Raw genomic sequence first — 18,113 nt, forward strand, 5'->3', positions numbered from 1 at the left:
AGATGAGGGATGGGACAATGCATATAAATCATTAAACGCCGAAATTAGGCAGTATATGATGAAGGCCAAATGAGTTACACATATTAAGTGATTTAGGAGAACGGGAGAAGTAGTGAGCTAGCCTGGGGGGGGGCGATCAAGAAGGTTTTGAGGAGATCAGGTATGAGTAGAAATCAAACAGATAAAATGAATAAGGAGTGTTTGGGATAAGTGGATGGAGTGGATGGTCTATATAGGAAACATGACAGGATAGATAGTAGGGATCAAACATGTGGTTTCTAAGACTGGAGAAGCAAAAAAGGTGGAGGCACAGATACAGACCCGTTTTGCAGGACGCCACCACTTAATCCATCAGATCGGATGGCTCCTGCATTGATCTGGGGGAAGGATAAGCACTCACAGAAAGAAGGGTGAATACAGACAGATGCTAAGGGAAAACCACCTTGGAGGCCCAAGTTTTAGAAGGCTACAGCATAATTTATGTCTGTTTTTTCCGTGGGAACCATGTGCATACACGCTAGCTGTCCAATCACACTAGCTCTCTGCATTCCTAACAGAGGATCTTTTGTTCCAAATAGCAAGGCTCAAAAGAGACAGAGTTTGATAAAATCACACTGAGGTCAGTACTCCCAGCTGGTGCAGGGCTGATGCCATTCCATAACACACCCTACAGGAAGCAGCTTGAGATACACAGCTGATTGATTTCCACAGCAGGAACCTTGGGGCAGGCAGGGTGGGGTGGGGACTGGTTGAGCATGGAGAGAATTCTTTAGCCACTGACTCAAATTAGTTCACCAAGATCCTGACTTGATCCAACAGATCTGTACAAGTCATTCTCAGAACCAACACTGTTCCTTAACTAAATTTTGAAAAAAGGGAGGAAAACTACGAAGCTTCCCCAGGCAATGGGACTATTTTCATCAGTTAACACTTACTTGTTAGGGAAACTGAAAAGGGCAAAATATCAAAACCCCCTATGTTTCTAGAAGTGGGCTGAATAACCCTTTATTGTAAGGGGCTATCCTGTGTATTATAGGAAATTTAGCAGCACCCACTAGATGCCAGTAGCAGCCTCCCCAGTTGTGACAGTAAAAAATGTCTCTAGACATTGTCAAATGTCCTCCAAGGGCCAAAACTGCTCCTCCCACCCCCACTGGTCAAGCACGAGCTTTGGTGCCAAACAGATCTTCCCAATCCCGGCTCTAACATGTATTTGCTCTGTGCTTGAACAAGTTACTCTAACATCTTCAAATCTCAGTTTTCTTACCTGCAACTGGGATTTTAAATGTCTGATTTTACGGGGGGATTGGAGATACTTTAGACTTAGGTCTCTCTTACTGTTCTTACCACTATATCACCACCACTGCAATTCTTTGTGCCTGTTTCTCCTACTGCACTGTTAACTAGAGACTATCTGAGACCCCAGCTCTCACCACAAGGACTGGCCCAGAGCAAGTGCTCAGTAAGGAGGGACTGAAAGGAATACAGAGCCCCTTCCTCCTAACCCCCAAAATGTGATCGAGGGACCAACACCTTGCAGAACTTATTCTCATCCCCGGGTGGCCAAAGTTCTGAAAGGTCCACATTTCGAATCACAGTACTGGTGGTAGGAAAATAGCTCGTGAAGGCCCAGGGGATAAGTGTATCCCATTAATCTTCCACAGCCACTAACAGAGGCTGGTATTTGAAAAGCACTTGGTAGTGGCACTGGCAAAGTCATAAGGAAGGTGGGGAGGGAGCACATTCTCCCCATAGCTAGGTTTTTCCAACCAGGACAGCTGAGACTTGGGAAGAGTCTGTCTGGCAGGAGACAGCCTTTTGGTGCAGTAGTGCTTTGGTGCAGTGACCTGACCTGACCTGACTCCCTGTGGGACTGATTTTATTCCTGGTAAACCAACCACCTCTAACAACAAAATGCCCTTAAAAGCAACTCATCGTACTTCCTAGAGAATCACCACTTATGGCTTGTGTGCCAGCCAGCTAGCTGGAAAGTGCCCAGGACTAGGCTAAGGCTGAGACCACTTACCATGCATTCTAGACAGAGCGAGAAACAGCCCCTGTCTGCAAGTCTGTGCTTATCTCAATCATGTCCACTAATCAAAACTCAACAATAAACACAAGTTCTGCACAGGATAAATTCTAGTTTTTTTGGACACACATGTTTCACATGATGATCAATCTTGGTTGCAAATGCTACATGCTGACACTACATGTGAAGAATTTCAGTAAACTCAAAGAGAAACTCCTCACTCCTTCCTTCTGGTTGAGGATATATTCGCTTTTGCTTGAAAACCTTCCCTTTGCTATCAAAATTTCCAGACAGATTTTTGTGAAATCCATCAACACTTTCTTGACGCCCTTCCATTTGATTTTACTACCTTCACAGAGGTGTGAGGCTCCTTCAAGATGATGTAATGGCTACAATCTTGGGATTTTGCTTGTGGTGCTGATATTTAAAATATTAATGGCAATACTTTAAAATGGGGCTGGAAAAAGTTCAACATGAAGCAAACTTAAGGGTCTTAAAGGCTCCTTCACCTTCTCCCCACCCAGCTGCTACGGTGTGGGTGGAGAGGATTATTACAGAGCATTGGAATTCTTGGAGAGGGGGAGGGAGGTACAGAGGGGGATGGTCACATAAGGGTTATAAATATCAGCAGCGAACTGTGAGCTCCTGGGCTGAGAACAGACTGTAGTCTCCCCTTAAAGGCACAGAGCAAGGAAGCTCGCTCAAGTATTTCCACAAAGGAAGTTCCTCTTCTCCGTAGAAATGCTCCATCAGCTGGACACCTGCAACAACCACTCTACGCAAAAGAAACTGCAGATGCCAGGAAAAGTGACAAGACTTTTTAACCAAACACAGATCAGCACCAGCAAAAATAAAGAATCCAGGGCCCAGCCTAAGGGTGTTGCTAACTACACAGTCGTAATCAGATTACCAGAAGGTAGCTTGCCACCTCAATATCTATCTCAACGAGCACCTTTTCCATCCGAGTCCTAAATTTCCCACATACAGGTGGCAATTTTCTCCTATCTAGGGCAATGGTTCTCAACTGAGGGAAAATTTTTCTTTCCAGGGGACATCTGGCAATGTCTAGAGGCATTTTTGGCTGTCACACTGGGGAAAGGTTGCTACTGGCATCTAGTGGGCAAAGATCAGGGGTGCTGCTAAACATCCTACAATGTACCGGACAGCTGCCCACAACAAAGAATCATCCAGCCCAAAATATCAGGAGTGCTCAAGTTGAGAAACCCTGTTGTAGGGCATTCGTTTTAATTCCTTGGACCCCAGTAGTTCCTATTGGAGTGGCCTTGTTTAAGGAAGAAGGAAAAAACCAAAGGCAGGCCAAGGGTCAGCAAAAGGCAGGGCAGGCAGGGGTGGTGACGGTCTACTCATCTTACCTTGACTGCTGTAATACAGCTGGAGATACCTAAACCTCCGGTGACAGACAGGTCACACCCAGTGTGATTTCCTTTCTCTCCAAGGGCAGGTAGATAATGCTAACCTCACTTGCTTTCTTCTCTGGTAAATCTAACTGGCAAAGAAGCAGATGAGCTGATACTGTCTTTGTAATTATTTGAAAGTAAGGAGTGAATATCTATCATTGTGCAAATTGGCAGTCTCTCAGCTCCATGGCAGGCCCTGTCCTCCAAGAGTTTTCACATGTGCTCACAGTGAAGCTTATGCTTGCTTTCCATGAGGCCAAAAAAATCAGATGAATAGGTTTATGGGGCTTTCTTGTTCTGGCTTCATAGTAGGATAGAGGTCCCCAGACAGAAGCTGCAAGTGTATGCAGTCCCTGACCCTGGGCTCTACTCAGACTGAATCAGGACTGAGAACAGTCCTAAGAAAGCCTGCTGCCTTACCTGCAGCCCACCAAACCCCAAACCTCCACATGTCCTGACTGAGAGGAAGAAGTGGTTCCTGAGGGGGGTGCAAGGGAGGGGCTGGTGGAAGACTCAGAATGATCTCAATTCTTGATTACAAAACCTACATAGGGAATTTCAAAATGAGGAACGCTTCTTGTTATCATCAGACTTACAGATTTCTTCTCCAAATCTGGAGTCTTTCTCTTCCCTTCCTAGGAAGGTCACCCTGGGGGAATTCTTTGACTTAAGTTTCAGTGAAATAAAGGTCCCTCCTTTCTTGTTATACTCTAGTTATACATATACAGTTCCTTTTCCTCACTAACCAGAGACTCTTGTTCAGGAAAACAGAATTTCCTGAAGAGGTTAGCCAAAGTCTTTTCCTTCCAGTTTTCTGCAAACATGCTCAATATTCTCTTTCGTGATTTCTGGAATGGCTTCGTCCTTTCTACTTCCAACAGAGAGCAGAACCCAGTAAAGCGCCTAACTCAGGAGGTTTGAGGTTTTTGCCTGTTTACTGGGAAAGGACTCTCTTCCATTCCCATCTTATAGGTCCTCGCTGGCTGTCCAGATTCTATCAATTATTCAGAAGTAATCGAGGGAAAAGTCTTTACTAGGAATAATGACTTTCAGTTTTCCACATTCATTTAAGAAGGAAATAACTTTTCCCAGAGGGTAACTGCCTTTCCTAGCATTTTTCAGCACGGTTGCACAGTCCCAAGTAAGCCTGGGGTTCTCCACAGAGCTGACTCATTTGTCTATTCTGACCTTCCCCAGTGGAGCCAGCTAGGTCAAAGCACAGCCCACGTGTCCGTCTCACAGATTCATACCCTCTTCTCTACAGCAGATTCTGTGCTGAGAGCGTGATTCCCATCGTAAAAAGACAAAGAGTTGAAAACTTAAAGCGAACACTGTTTTTTTAATACTTACCTTCATCTCTGTTTTTCCCTATTAGAAACAATTTGAATCTGAAAGCAGAGTCACACTGTATGCATCTGGCCTGCTGCTGTTGTGAGGGAAGACGAATCTATTGCTGGACTACTCAGCACATTAACCCAGGAACTCAGCGCTCAGGTCATGAAAATGACTCAGTCCTCAGAATGGGTCCAAAAAGACCTTCCCTTGGCTCAGCCTCTAGGGAACTGTGAACTGACACACAGAGCTTTTCCCTTCTCATTGTTTTCACTTCGCATGAGCTCAGCATGAGCTAAGCCAGTACTGTGTTCCTCCCCTCCTGCCTCAAAACCTTTGCTGGGAGGAGGCAAAAACTCTTCCCAAAGCCGTTGACTTTACAAGACAGGCTTGTGGAACCAGGCTTCCGATGTGCACCCCCGGCTGGAGGAGGGTACACACGGGCGCCCAACTTCACCACCCTCCTTCTCGCACTCATCTTCTCATCTTGCCTGGTCGCCACCAGCTCCCTGCAGATAAACACACTGGTCCCAGCCGCCATATCCACAGAATTGGTGGTGGGAGGCTTCTTCTTAGAAAGCAGTAAAGCAAGTCTGTTATCCCAAGCAACTAAGCAGCTACTGAACCCTGAGTGCTGCTGGGCTACATACTAGGATACAAATAAAATACGGGAATGTCCAATAATTTCTCAAAAGCTTTCAGCAGCATCAAAATTCAGAATGTCTCTAGAAACCAAGGATTAAATGAAAAGGAAACAATCACTTGTCCTCAAATCCAAACACTATATATGCCTGCCTGTGGATTCTTTTTTATATCCTAGGTCATATTTAATACAATTTTAACAGGCTTGTTTAGTTTGTTTTCTAGCTCACTGAAGATCAGGAGGAAGGGACAGACTGCTCAAGGCAGACTCAGTGACAGCAGTGAAAAGTAAAGCAGTGAGAAATAATACCTGATATCAGGGTAATGGGGGAAAAGGCAGAAACTACATCCCCCCATGTATACATACACATACACATACATCCAACCCAACCAGTACAGCAATTAGAGGCCCTAAACAAGGACTTCAATACAGAACTCAAACTGCATGGTAATTTAAGAAGATTTAGTACAAAGCAGCCTCACCATAGTAGAGAACAGTATAATCTGTTTAGTAATGTTAACCTGAACTCATAAAAACTTACACACAATATAATGTTTAGGAAAATTAGGCAAATAAAAGTTAAAATAATTCCATATAAACCAGAATCTAGTTTGATAAAACTACTTTGGTGCCTCAAGGCATAAGCTTCAATTTTCTAAAAAACTCATTTAGTTGGTGAGACAGTTGATTCTAAGTAACCCAGATCCAAGTAAATCAGATAAATGAAGCATGCCTGTAGCAGAGCCTCTCCTTTTGAGGGGCTTACAATGGAAGAGGGAAGAGAGGCCCACGTGGTGAAGCAGGAAAGGCCACCCAGCCACTGGATTAGGTGTGGGCATTTCCCAGAGGATAACATGTGGGCTCATGGCTTTGAAACTTCTCTCCTACCCTTTCCTCATCCGGGGCCTCAAGAATCCCAAATACGACAACTTGTGCTGCTCCATATTGCACTGTAAGGGGGTCTTCAGCCAATGTCTCACCTTAGTGTGCTAAACATCCCCCAAGCTAGTGGGCCCTTCTGAAACAGCCACCTTTCTGCATCTGGATCCTGTCTACAAATTTGTGACCTTTTTCGTGACCACGTGACTCTGACCTGGCGTCAACACCACCTTTCCATCCATGTTTTTAATAGAAGGAATCCTAACAGGCAGGGACTCTGAGAGAACAAATTAACTCTGATGGCAGAGTGTTACTGTTAAGTAGGAACAATGGCCACTGGTGATGGAAGTAAGGTATCCTTTCCAAATCTACTCCAGGCACCAAGAAGGAAAGAGCAAGCAAACAGGCCTCCAGTAGGGAAGCAAGGCGCTTTTAGGTAAGTCTTGGGGTGAAAGGCTCATGCAGTGAGAGCTAAGACCCAGCAGACAGCCCTGGGTTCCAAACCCAGACCTGGCAAATTTGTGCTTTTGAGTCAACTCCTCTCTTCTTCCCAGCTGTTTTAATATAGACTCACAAAATCTCAGGACTGGAAATTCTGACTCAGGCAAAGAATCAAAATATTTTTGCACTTAAGGCAGTGCTTCTCAAACTCTCGTACGGGTAGAGAACTTGTGCTCTTGAGGAGTCTAAGGTGTAGTCTTAAGCACTACTTGCTACAAGTGGAAAATTTCTTTGAAGTCATGTTTCGTCTTAGTAATTCATGAGAATTTTTCATTTTGTCTCATAATACATCAATAATTTTCCCTCAAAATCTGTGAAAAAACCCACACTTTAGCAAGATGAGCCCATGTTTATCTTATGGACTCTCATACCTCGATATGAACAACAGGGCCCTCAACAAACATTCACCTACTGTTACAAAACTGGTTAATTTGAAATCTCAAGAAATCATAAGATTCTTAGAGTAAGAAATAAGGTTTGGACATTTCTTTCTATACCCTTAATTGGTTATAAACATTAAAATAAATTACAATAGAAAAATGTTCAAACCAGTTGCCCAGAAGTCCAAGAGACTGTCTAGTCTCCAAACTGTGTGCTATGGTGGTGATGGAAATGAGAATAATGAAACCAGGGACAGAAGTTAAGATGGGTACTCCATCGGTCTCCAAGTTACAAGAAAAGAAATACACATATTAGACAGAAAAAGATTAAAAAACAAGGGTAAGACTTACTTTAAAATCTGCTAATTGTTGGTTGATGACATCCACCTCGGTCCCCACTACCCACTGGAGCGCCTCCCCCTCCTCTGCCGCTGTGGTCATGTCATTGAGGGCTTTCAGCTTCCGATAGAAGTCCTCGACCCGGCCCAGGGTCAGCTCCAGCTGCTCCTGCCGAGCTTTACTCCTCTCCATCAGTTTGCCACACTGTTTGCTCAGGGCTTCTAGCTCCCTCTTGAGTCCTAACAAGTCCAGAGTCCCTTCTTCCTCCAGCATTTGTCGGCACTCTGCTTCGGAGGCTTCTATGTCGAACTTGAGGGCTTGGATTTTGTTAAGGAACAGCCGTACATCCTCGATCTGGGACTGGAGGCTATCAGTGTCTCTGCCGATAGCACCCATGCCATCGAGCTCATCGTCCAGGTCTGCCAGCTGAGAAAACATTTCTCGGACTCGGCAGTGAAACTGGCCAATGCCCTCCAGCTTGTTTTCCATTGCCATGCAACCACTGTTCACTCTTTGCTTCACTTCTAGGAACTCCTGCTGGGTGACCTCAGCTTGATGCAGAAGTTGGGAAGCATCAGATCCGTCCGGGGCATCTTCTACCAGGCCCCGAGTGAAGTTCCTCAGATAGTCCACCTGTGGCTCCAGGGTCTGCAGCACTTCCTGTTGGGCTCTTAGCTTCTCCAGGTTCTTGTTGCTGCAGGCCTGAGAGCCAAGAGCATCAAAGATCTCAAGTTGGTGTTTGGCCCCTTCAACTTTCTTTTCAATATTCTTAAAGCTTTCCTGGAACTCCTTGAGCCTCTGAGTCATTTCTTCAAGGGACCCTGTTTTGGCCTGTAGCTCTTCTGTAATGGAATCCATGTTCTGGTTGATCCCAGCCTTCTCATCCCGGATATCATCCTCATCTGTTTCTGAAGAGTTGATCAGAATGTCAGCAGCACTGTTCAGGATTTCTAGCAGGGAGCGGCGCTTTTCCACCTCACTCAGCATAGCCTTTGATCTCAGGAGATTGGACTCCAGCTGCACTGGATCCAGAGTGACCCGCAAGTCAGACATCTTGACCTTACAATCTTCTATCCATGGCACGAGATCCTCCACGTGCCACTGATATTTCTGAGCTTTCTGCAGACAGTCCTTGAGCCTGGACTGTCTGTCTGCAGTTTTTTTACTAAGCTCTTCCCAATGGCTTTTGAGCTCAAAGAGCTGGTTTTGTAAAGTTTTCTTCTCTTCTCCAGGAGGTACAGAAAGAAGCAGAGATTCTCCTTCTGCCACAATCACCTCATAGGAACCACTGTGTTGGTTAAGGTTCTTCTGAAACTCTTCATTCTCCTGTAGCTGAGACTGTAGCCGCTCTAATTTTGCAGAAATTGGGCGGTTTTTTGCTTGCTGGCTTTGTTTGTCATCCAACCAGGTTCTCAGCTCATCAAACATTTGCTGGAACTGCTGGGTGCTGGCAAGAGCTGCCTGGAGTCTGTTCATGCGATCAGCTGAAATGAGAAAATCAAATTTAAATCATCAAGTCTGAACATGGCATTTAAAATGTTTACTGAGAGTACCTGGTCTAATCTTCGGAAAAGGAAACTAATGCTAATTGAGGGTCTACCATAAAAGAAGCACATAGCGAGGCTCTTTCATATACTATATCCTATTTAACCCTCACATCAACCTTGTAAGGTGATCTGAGTAACAGAAGTAAACTTTTAACTTCTAAGCTGGTAAAAAGCCATAAATGTTTCTAGAAAAAGAGGCAACAAATTTTTTCTTGTATAAGGCCATCCTAAAAAGTCTAGAACGTGTTCTAATTTTGTATATATGGTATATGTGTGTGCACGTACACATACAGTATGAAGAAAATAAGTGAGTATCAGTGAAAGTATGTGTGTAACTCCACCTGTAAGTACCTCTATGAATCTCTACCTGCTGGCTAGACTTATATTAGTGTTCTCATATCTCAGATTATGGTGTGTAAAGCTTCACATATTGCTAGTACCCAATCAATGTGTAATGACCACGGCAGTCCTCACTGTAGGTGGACAAAGGGATAGAGTAACACTATTCTGAGTCCAAAAGCTACTTAAGGGCCGCCCTAGGTTCTTGGGACCACTAATCCACTCCTCCTTTTGGCTTGCCACTAATAATGGCAGCAGTGTATTCCTCACCTGCAAGGTCTTCTAAACCTTGGAGAGGCAGGGCAACAGTCTCCAAACGCTTCTTCAGTTCATCCTTGAGGTACTGCTCTCCAATGAGCACTGAAAGTTCATCACAGAGTGTCTGCGCCTCCTTAATCTTATGGTCTAACTGCTCCACGTCAGATCGAATCTCACTGGTCTCCTCCAACTGCTGCTTTACAGCCTCAGGTTGGGTGCTGATGGCCGACTGGCCACTCAGTCGCTGTCTGACTGCCTTCACTTTCTCTGACAAGTCCTGGAGCAGTTCTTGGTACTGGGTGCTTTTGACAATAGCTTGGTCAATTTGGCTGGAACGGGAATTAAGTTTGTCAGTCAGCTCAATCCACTTCTGATTGATGCTCTGGAGCTCCTTCTGTACTTGGCTGGTGGAAGGAGAGACATCTCCAGGACCTGTTAGGATGCCCTGAGCTGCCTTGTTCAGCTGCTCATGCTGTTGCCTACGTGCTTCAAATTCCTTCAGCATAAACTGTAATAGAAATGACACCAAGATGTTTAGAGAGAAAAGACAGATCTAAAAACACTGTCAAAACAAAAACTGATTTTGCATTGTGCCAAGCAGTGCCAACTTCTTTTGAAAATAAACCAGAAAACTCCAAAGACCAGTCTACTAGGAAAATGCAGTATCACTTTTAACAACTGCTTAATAAAAACCTGTTTTGAAAGGATCATTGATTGTGTCTATTTTATTTCTTTTCCTTATTTGTCCTATACTGTTTCAATGTCAGTTACTAAGGTTGGCCTTGGTTGGGAAACCAAAGTTTGTTTACTGGATGGGCACTTGTCAGCTTTGCCAGGAGAAACGCAGGCCTCTGAATTGGGAGTTTGGGGCTTCCCTGGTGGCGCAGTGGTTGAGAGTCCACCTGCCGATGCAGGGGATGAGGGTTCGTGCCCTGGTCTGGAAAGATCCCACATGCCGTGGAGTGGCTGGGCCCGTGAGCCATGGCCGCTGAGCCTGTGCATCTGGAGCCTGTGCCCCACAAAGGGAGAGGCCACAACGGTGAATTGGGAGTTTGGAACCCTGGGTCCCAAAGTGAGCTATATTACTGGCTGGGCTTGCCATTTCGACTCTTAATGCCCTACTTTTCTTAGTTCCTTTCTCGAATTTCCATCAGCACATATAATCTGCACATTATAATATAGCACAATTAGGTAAAAAGCTTCTTTAAAGCAAGTACTATTCCTTTTTATTTATTTCTATTCATTGTTTCACTCATCAAAGAAGTTGAGATTACAGGCTCTGTAGTTAGATGCCTGGGTTCAAATCCTGACTCCATCACTCATTAAGCTGTATAAAGTTAGGCAAGTTTTTAAAAGGTCTCCAAATCTCAGCTTCCTTATCTGTAAAATGAGGATAGTAAAGTACTTACTTGACTGTTATTAGGATTAAACAAAAAAACTTATGGAAAGTACTCAGCACTTACACTGCATAAAAATAAATACAATAGGACATCAAGGACTAACAGATGTGTAAGTAATGAACTATAATAGAATGTAACAAAAGTTAAAATGATAAAATGCTGACGTGAATGTGGAATTGTGAGAGCAAGAAGTAAAGGTGGTTAATTCCTCTGGGGATGAAAAGAGCAGAAGAGGGAAATCAGGAAAGGCTTCACAGGTGACACAATAAAGAATATGTGAGTTCTCCAAGAGAACAACAGAGAGTAAGGCTGGTTCAGAGAAGGGCCTGGGATTAGCAAAGGCATAGAGATCCCGAGATCTATGAGTGCAGTGTGTTCAGGAAAGAACCCATTATCCGGTGTGGGAAGAAGCCCAGGTATATGGGGGAAGAGCTGGCAAGACAAACTGGGACCAGACTGTGAAAAGCCTCATGCATCACAGTGAGCAGGTATTTGAACTCTGTTCAATAGGCAGCCAAGAACCACAGAAGCATTTTAATATATTCAGATATATGATTTAAGGGGATAATTTGATAATTGTGTAGAGGATAAACTAGACCAAGAGGCCCTTTAGCGGGCTGCTGCAATGGAACAGGCCCAAGATCCAGCCCACCAAGCATTTAGAGTGAAGAAGAGAAGCTTAGAACGGTGGTTCTCAAATTACGGTCTGGTGGCCCCTGGCAGTCCCTAAGCCCTTGCATGGGGTCAGTGAGGTAAAAACTATTTTCATAATAATACTAAGATGTTATTTGCCTTTTAAAATTCTTGTTCTCTCATGACATCCGATATCACAACAGATTGAGAGCAGAAGCAGATATGAAAATCTGTGAGACTATTCTATTAGCCAGACATTTTTATTTCATTTCATTTCATTTCATTTCTCGCTATGCCTTGCAGGTCTTAGTTCCCCGACCAGGGACTGAACCCAGGCTCTTGGCAGTGAGAGCGCGGAGTCCTAACCACTGGACCGCCAGGGAAGTCCCAAGCCAGACATCATTAAAGAGATTTGCCAAAGACATAAAACAATGCCACTCTTATTCAATTTTTTACATTTTGGAAAATGTTATTTTTTCATAAAAATGTTATGTATGTTAGTGCTATGGTTGTATCATTATAATTAAAAAATTAATTTATAAATATATACTTCAAAAATTCCTCAGTGTTTTAATACAGTTAATATTAATAGATATTAGTAGATAAACACAAGCTCTTCGGGATCCTCAGTAATTTTTAAGAGTGTAAAGGAGATATCATCTCACACGGGTCAGAATGGCCATCATCAAAAAATCTAGAAACAATAAATGCTGGAGAGGGTGTGGAGAAAAGGGAACACTCTTGCACTGCTGGTGGGAATGTAAATTGATACAGCCACTATGGAGAACAGTATGGAGGTTCCTTAAAAAACTACAAATAGAACTACCACACGACCCAGCAATCCCACTACTGGGCATATACCCTGAGAAAACCATAATTCAAAGAGTCATGTACCAAAATGTTCATTGCAGCTCTATTTACAATAGCCAGGACATGGAAGCAACCTAAGTGTCCATCAACAGATGAATGGATAAAGAAGATGTGGCACATATATACAATGGAATATTACTCAGCCATAAAAAGAAATGAAATTGAGTTATTTGTAGTGAGGTGGATGGACCTGGAGTCTGTCATAGAGTGAAGTAAGTCAGAAAGAGAAAAACAAATACCGTATGCTAACACATATATATGGAATCTAAGAAAAAAAAATGTCATGAAGAGACTAGGGGTAGGACGGGAATAAAACACAGACCTACTAGAGCATGGACTTGAGGATATGGGGAGGGGGAAGGGTAAGCTGTGACGAAGTGAGAGAGTGGCACGGACATATATACACTACCAAACGTAGGGTGGATAGCTAGTGGGAAGCAGCCGCATGGCACAGGGAGATCAGCTAGGTGGTTTGTGACCATCTAGAGGGGTGGAATAGGGAGGGTGGGAGGGAGGGAGACACAAGAGGGAAGAGATATGGGAACATATGTATATGTATTACTGATTCACTTTGTTGTAAAGCAGAAACTAACACACCATTGTAAAGCAATTATACTCCAATAAAGATGTTAAAAAAATAAAAAAAGAGTGTAAAGGGTTTGCTGATCAAAAAGTTTGAAAACCACTGGATTAGAAAAATATTTGTAAGTAGACTAAATAGGACTTGATAAATAACATGGATGCAGGGGCTAAAAGAAAGGGTTCTTTCAAAAACTACTCTTAGGGGACTTGGTGGGTGGTGAGAAGAAACAGAACAAGTTTAGGGAAGGCTATAAAACAAGGAAAGGGTCTAGGCAGGATTTCACTGGAAATGACATAATTGGACCAACCTAAATTTCACAAATGTTGGGTACCGAGATCTGATCAGCAGAAAATCTTTAATTAAAGCTGGCAGATATAAGATACTGCATGAAGTAATGTGGATCACTACCACTGGGGACTGAAAATAAAATGATTCTACCATTTAGTCAGAAGTTCCCTGTCTCCCATCTGCTCATCTTACTGCCTCAGTCAACGATATTAATAATACAGTTACTGACATTAATGATATTAACAATACTATTTGCTATTGGACAGGCACCATGATAAAGACCTTACAAGCATCTCATTTAAAGTGAGGAAATGGAGACTCTGAGAAGTTAAATGACTTGTCCAGGGTCATGTAAATCTACCTGTTGAGAGCAGCATTCAGACCCAGGTTCAAGTGCCTCTGATTTCTTTGCTCGAAAGCTTTCAGCCATACTGCTCACCTGGACCTGCTGCTTCTGCGCATTCAGCATGTTGGGGTCAATAGACAGGGGCCCCAGCACCCCCATCATCAGCTCTTTCTCCATTAGCCAGGGCCGGAGCTGGGATTCTGCAGCCTGGAAGCAGGCCAGATGACTTGCGGATTCCTCCAGCTGCCTTTGCCGAGCCATTGTCACCTCGGTGGCCATTTCCCATCGGGAATCTGTAGAGAGGAAATGAGAGAATGTATTCTTTTACCCTCATCAGCCACTAGCCTGGTCCCTAAATTACATTCCTAATATACTACAGGAAATGACCCCTGGAGCATTATTTAATATTTTTTTAAGTTAAAAATAACCTGCATTTAATTTTTTTTTTTTTTTTTTTTTTTGCGGTAAGCGGGCCTCTCACTGTTGTGGCCTCTCCCGTCGCGGAGCACAGGCTCCGGACGCACAGGCTCAGCGGCCATGGCTCACGGGCCCAGCCGCTCTATGGCACGTGAGATCCTCCCAGAACGGGGCACGAACCTGTGTCCCCTGCATCAGCGGGCGGACTCCCAACCACTGTGCCACCAGGGAAGCCCTCCTGCATTTAATTTTAACTAAAGTAACAAAGTTTTGTATCTTGACTGCGGTGGTGGCTATATGAAACTACACATGGGATAAAACTGCACAGAAGTATGTACATACATACACAATGCATGTAAAATACCTTATGCAACATATATATTATTTTATAACCTGTTTTTAAGCTTACTAATTATGAGCATCTTTCATGCCAAAAATTCTTTTCATACCAATACACATTCACCTACGTCATTTATAGTTCAATATTATGAGTGCAGCATAATTTATTTAATTCCTTCACAGAATGTTTAGATTATTTCCCATTTTTCATTTTTATCTTCAATGCTCTTTGTCACAGCAGATTGTCAGTTTGACTTGCCCAAGAAAGCCAATACTGATACTTTGAGTGGAATCTCTAAATTTTTTCCACAATCAGGCTCATTCTCTAACCCTCCCTGCCCCTTCTTGCTTGCTTATGACGATTAACTAAAAATCACTCCTGTTTATTGGGTATGCCAAAAGCCTGTATTTACTTTGAAGACAAGAAATTTAGTGAATTTGTAACACCCCAGTGATAACATACTGAGCTCCTCTTGCATTTTCTTCCAGTTTTCTGCTTCTTGTGAGTTGGGATATGTTATCAGTAATCCAGACAGGGCTTCCTTTACGTTTTGGACTTTTGGAGAATTCTGTTCCAATTCAGCCAGGAAGGCCTAGGAGAAAGAACATCATGAATGTCATGAGATTTCTGGACAGGAAACAAAGCTGTGAGTGTGGAGGAAATGACGGGAAGACAGGGCAGCAATTACAGGCTCGACTTCTGATTCTATCCATGGCTTGTTTCATGATTTTAAGATACTTAACCTTTCTGCTTGAATATTTAATTAAAAGGAAAATCTAGATGGCAAAATTTGAATTTCTTTCACGTACAATACATCAGTAACCCAATAAGAAAATGGCTAACCGCTATAAACTAAGTGTCAGGAATTGATGATGATGATGACGACGACGATAATGGCGATGTTTATGCAGTTGTAGCATATGACACGCTAGGCCTCAACAGGAATACTAAAATTTTTGGCAAAAAATTTTTACCGGATTTTCTACATGGTCTTATTTCTTCTGACATTTTCCCTAGGCCTACATGTCAATCTTGAGAATGAACTGCAATCACAGCTGTTTAGATCCCCCCAAGAGTTGGAAACGTGCTTTGATGGAATGGTTTGGCTTATACCATCACATTGCAAATGAGATCCCATTCTCAATGAACTGATGCTTCTGAGGAGGGCTAGTCTCCTTCTGCAAACAGATCTGGTTTTGTTTCTCAGTCTGACGTGTAACAATTTCTAATTTCACAGGTAAGAAAATTCTCTGGGAGAGTTTAGGCATACCAGTCATTTGAAAGTCAAACATGCTGCTCATAACGACTGGGTGGTTGGCCACGTCTCACTCTCAGGCCCCCGGGCTCAGGCGGGAACACTGGTACAACCGCCCCTTCCTCTTAGTGTTTGAGATGCAGCTAACGGCAACACAGTACCTTGTTAGATTCAGCTTGGGCTCTCACTGTCTCTGTCTTGGTTGGAGAGGAAGAGGCCTCCATGCCTTTCAGGACTTCCTCTTTTAATTCCAGCCACTGCAGCACCAAGCTTGCCTCCTTCTGAACCTCCTGCATTCGGCTGAGGACAGCCTGAAGACTTTCCCGGCGTTCCCGAAGCACTTCCCCAAGTTTCTCATATTTCAGGTTTACATCTGACATGTCACACTGGATCTCCGTCAGATCTAGCATCACAGACACAGAAATCAGACTGGGAATAGCTCTCAAGCATCCCCAGTGGTTCCTCACTAAATTATTCATCAGGATTAAGTATCTCTCCCACTCCTAGAGAACTAGAGATGATATTCCTGCTAAATCACATAGAAGTTCCTGTTTACATACAAAAAGCAAAAGAGCTCTCATTAATCTGATTTCTGATTTTGGCATTATATACTCAGATGTATAAATAAAATGCTAAGCAAACATGGGAGCAGCAAAAGTTTAGGGAGTGAAGGATTTGGGGCATTCTTCTACCTCCTCTTCTTTAAACTGCAGAGAAGAAAACCTAGCTGGGAGGCTGAGGGCTAGATTTAGACCACCTCTAGTATAGCTTCTTTATAATTCAAAGATTTGCATATATTTTCTTCCAGGTCTTTCCTTATTGGTCTTATCTACTGGTCCAGTTTATTTGCTTAGTAACTTTATTTCACTGGTTGCCAACCTGTTTAGCCTCTAGCTAGCAACAAAGAGGCGTCACAGTTGCTTCTCCCCAGACTTTTACCCTCACACCCATCCTGGCAGCAATCCTTCCACACATATGGAAACATACACAGATGCAAACATGAACACTGTCCTAACACACCCAATGAAGAGGCACTGTTGAAAATGGCATTCTCACCTTTGCAGGTGTGGTATCCGTTTACACTGCCTACAGAGCTTCCTACAGAGGGCAGTATGGAACCTGAGCAGAAGGACAGAGAGACAAACAAGGCAAGACAAATGTGTTAGGAATACATACAGGCACCGAATTTATTCTTTGGCACTCACTTTAAGCTCAGATATCAGGAAGTTAACACAGCACAAGACAACATACTCATGGAAAGAGACAAATCATTTTAGCTGCCGGGCAACAGTGTCACTCGAGGAGTTTCAGCTCCTTAACCCTAACCCTAACCCTTTCTAGAGGAAATCCAAATTCTCTTCTTAAATCTCTAATTTGGATTCTTTGGACCTTGCCCTAATTTTGTGAAGCAAGTATCAGTAGAATGACTAAGTCTTTAGACTGGCATTTGACATACTTTAGAATGAGGAGGATTTATAATACAGCCAAAAAGGTTCAACTTTAACATCAATGTTCTTCAACATAATAAAAATAAACAATAAGTACAATTAAGGACATAAAAAGCAGCATTCTTTTAGTAAAGACATTAAAATGAGCCTTTCCTATATTATTTCAAAAGATCCTGTCTTTTTCTTTTTCATGACTTTCTGCTCCCCTTCCCCCACCAGAAAACAGAAATTCTAAGCGTCAATAAATCTGGCTCATAAACATTCCCATAAATTCTGTTTAGGGTCTTTGTTTCTGTTTTTAATTACCACAATTTCACCTATATTCTCCCCAAGTTGATTCCTTGTGTTTCAGGAGTATCCCAAGTAAGTAAAAACCAGATCATGTAATTACAAAGATTATAAAGAAATGTGAAGAATAGTCATGACATAATATAACATTCAAAGGGCAGAATAAGACTCTCACGTGCACTGATTTCACTGTGGAAAAGGTCAAGTGCAAGGTTATATTAGATAATAAGGATTGTAAAACTTTTAAATGTTAACATTATTGTATTTTCAATTTAAAAAATGGATCAAACCAAAAGATCATATTCCACTGCAATCTGGTGATGACCAAAAAGAAACCGGACTAGTAATTTGGAGAAGACAGTCGTAGCCAAGACTGTCACTAACTCAGTACGTGAGCCTTAATCTATGCACAGACCTCAGTATCTTCTCTGGGATATGAAGATAATACTACCTATCTTGTCAGCTCTCATGGGGTTACTGGTGAGAAGTAGTGAGGTAGTGTATGTGAAAGCACTTTACGAAACCAAAAGAGCTCCACGACCATAAGGAACTAGAACATGCATGGGTTTTTAGAGATGGA

General features: G+C 42.9%; 1 protein-coding gene across 36 annotated transcripts in view; it reads right to left on the reverse strand.

The window, feature by feature from the left end:
* Positions 1-18,113, reverse strand: part of MACF1 (microtubule actin crosslinking factor 1) — a 349,861-nt gene that overhangs the window by 77,308 nt on the left and 254,440 nt on the right. For 31 of the 36 annotated variants that reach the window (XM_067010930.1, XM_067010949.1, XM_067011022.1 and 28 more), the window contains 6 exons: positions 16,854-16,916; positions 15,959-16,200; positions 15,005-15,134; positions 13,879-14,078; positions 9,678-10,173; positions 7,534-9,005 (listed from right to left, as the gene is read on the reverse strand). In XM_067010930.1, coding sequence (XP_066867031.1) covers positions 7,534-9,005; positions 9,678-10,173; positions 13,879-14,078; positions 15,005-15,134; positions 15,959-16,200; positions 16,854-16,916 — 2,603 coding nt within the window. The remainder of the gene's footprint in view (positions 1-7,533; positions 9,006-9,677; positions 10,174-13,878; positions 14,079-15,004; positions 15,135-15,958; positions 16,201-16,853; positions 16,917-18,113) is intronic. The other 5 variants (XM_067011058.1, XM_067011015.1, XM_067011080.1 and 2 more) reach the window with 1 other exon arrangement.

This window comes from Kogia breviceps, chromosome 1, assembly GCF_026419965.1.
Source record: "Kogia breviceps isolate mKogBre1 chromosome 1, mKogBre1 haplotype 1, whole genome shotgun sequence".
Classification (NCBI taxonomy): Eukaryota; Metazoa; Chordata; class Mammalia; order Artiodactyla; family Physeteridae; genus Kogia; species Kogia breviceps.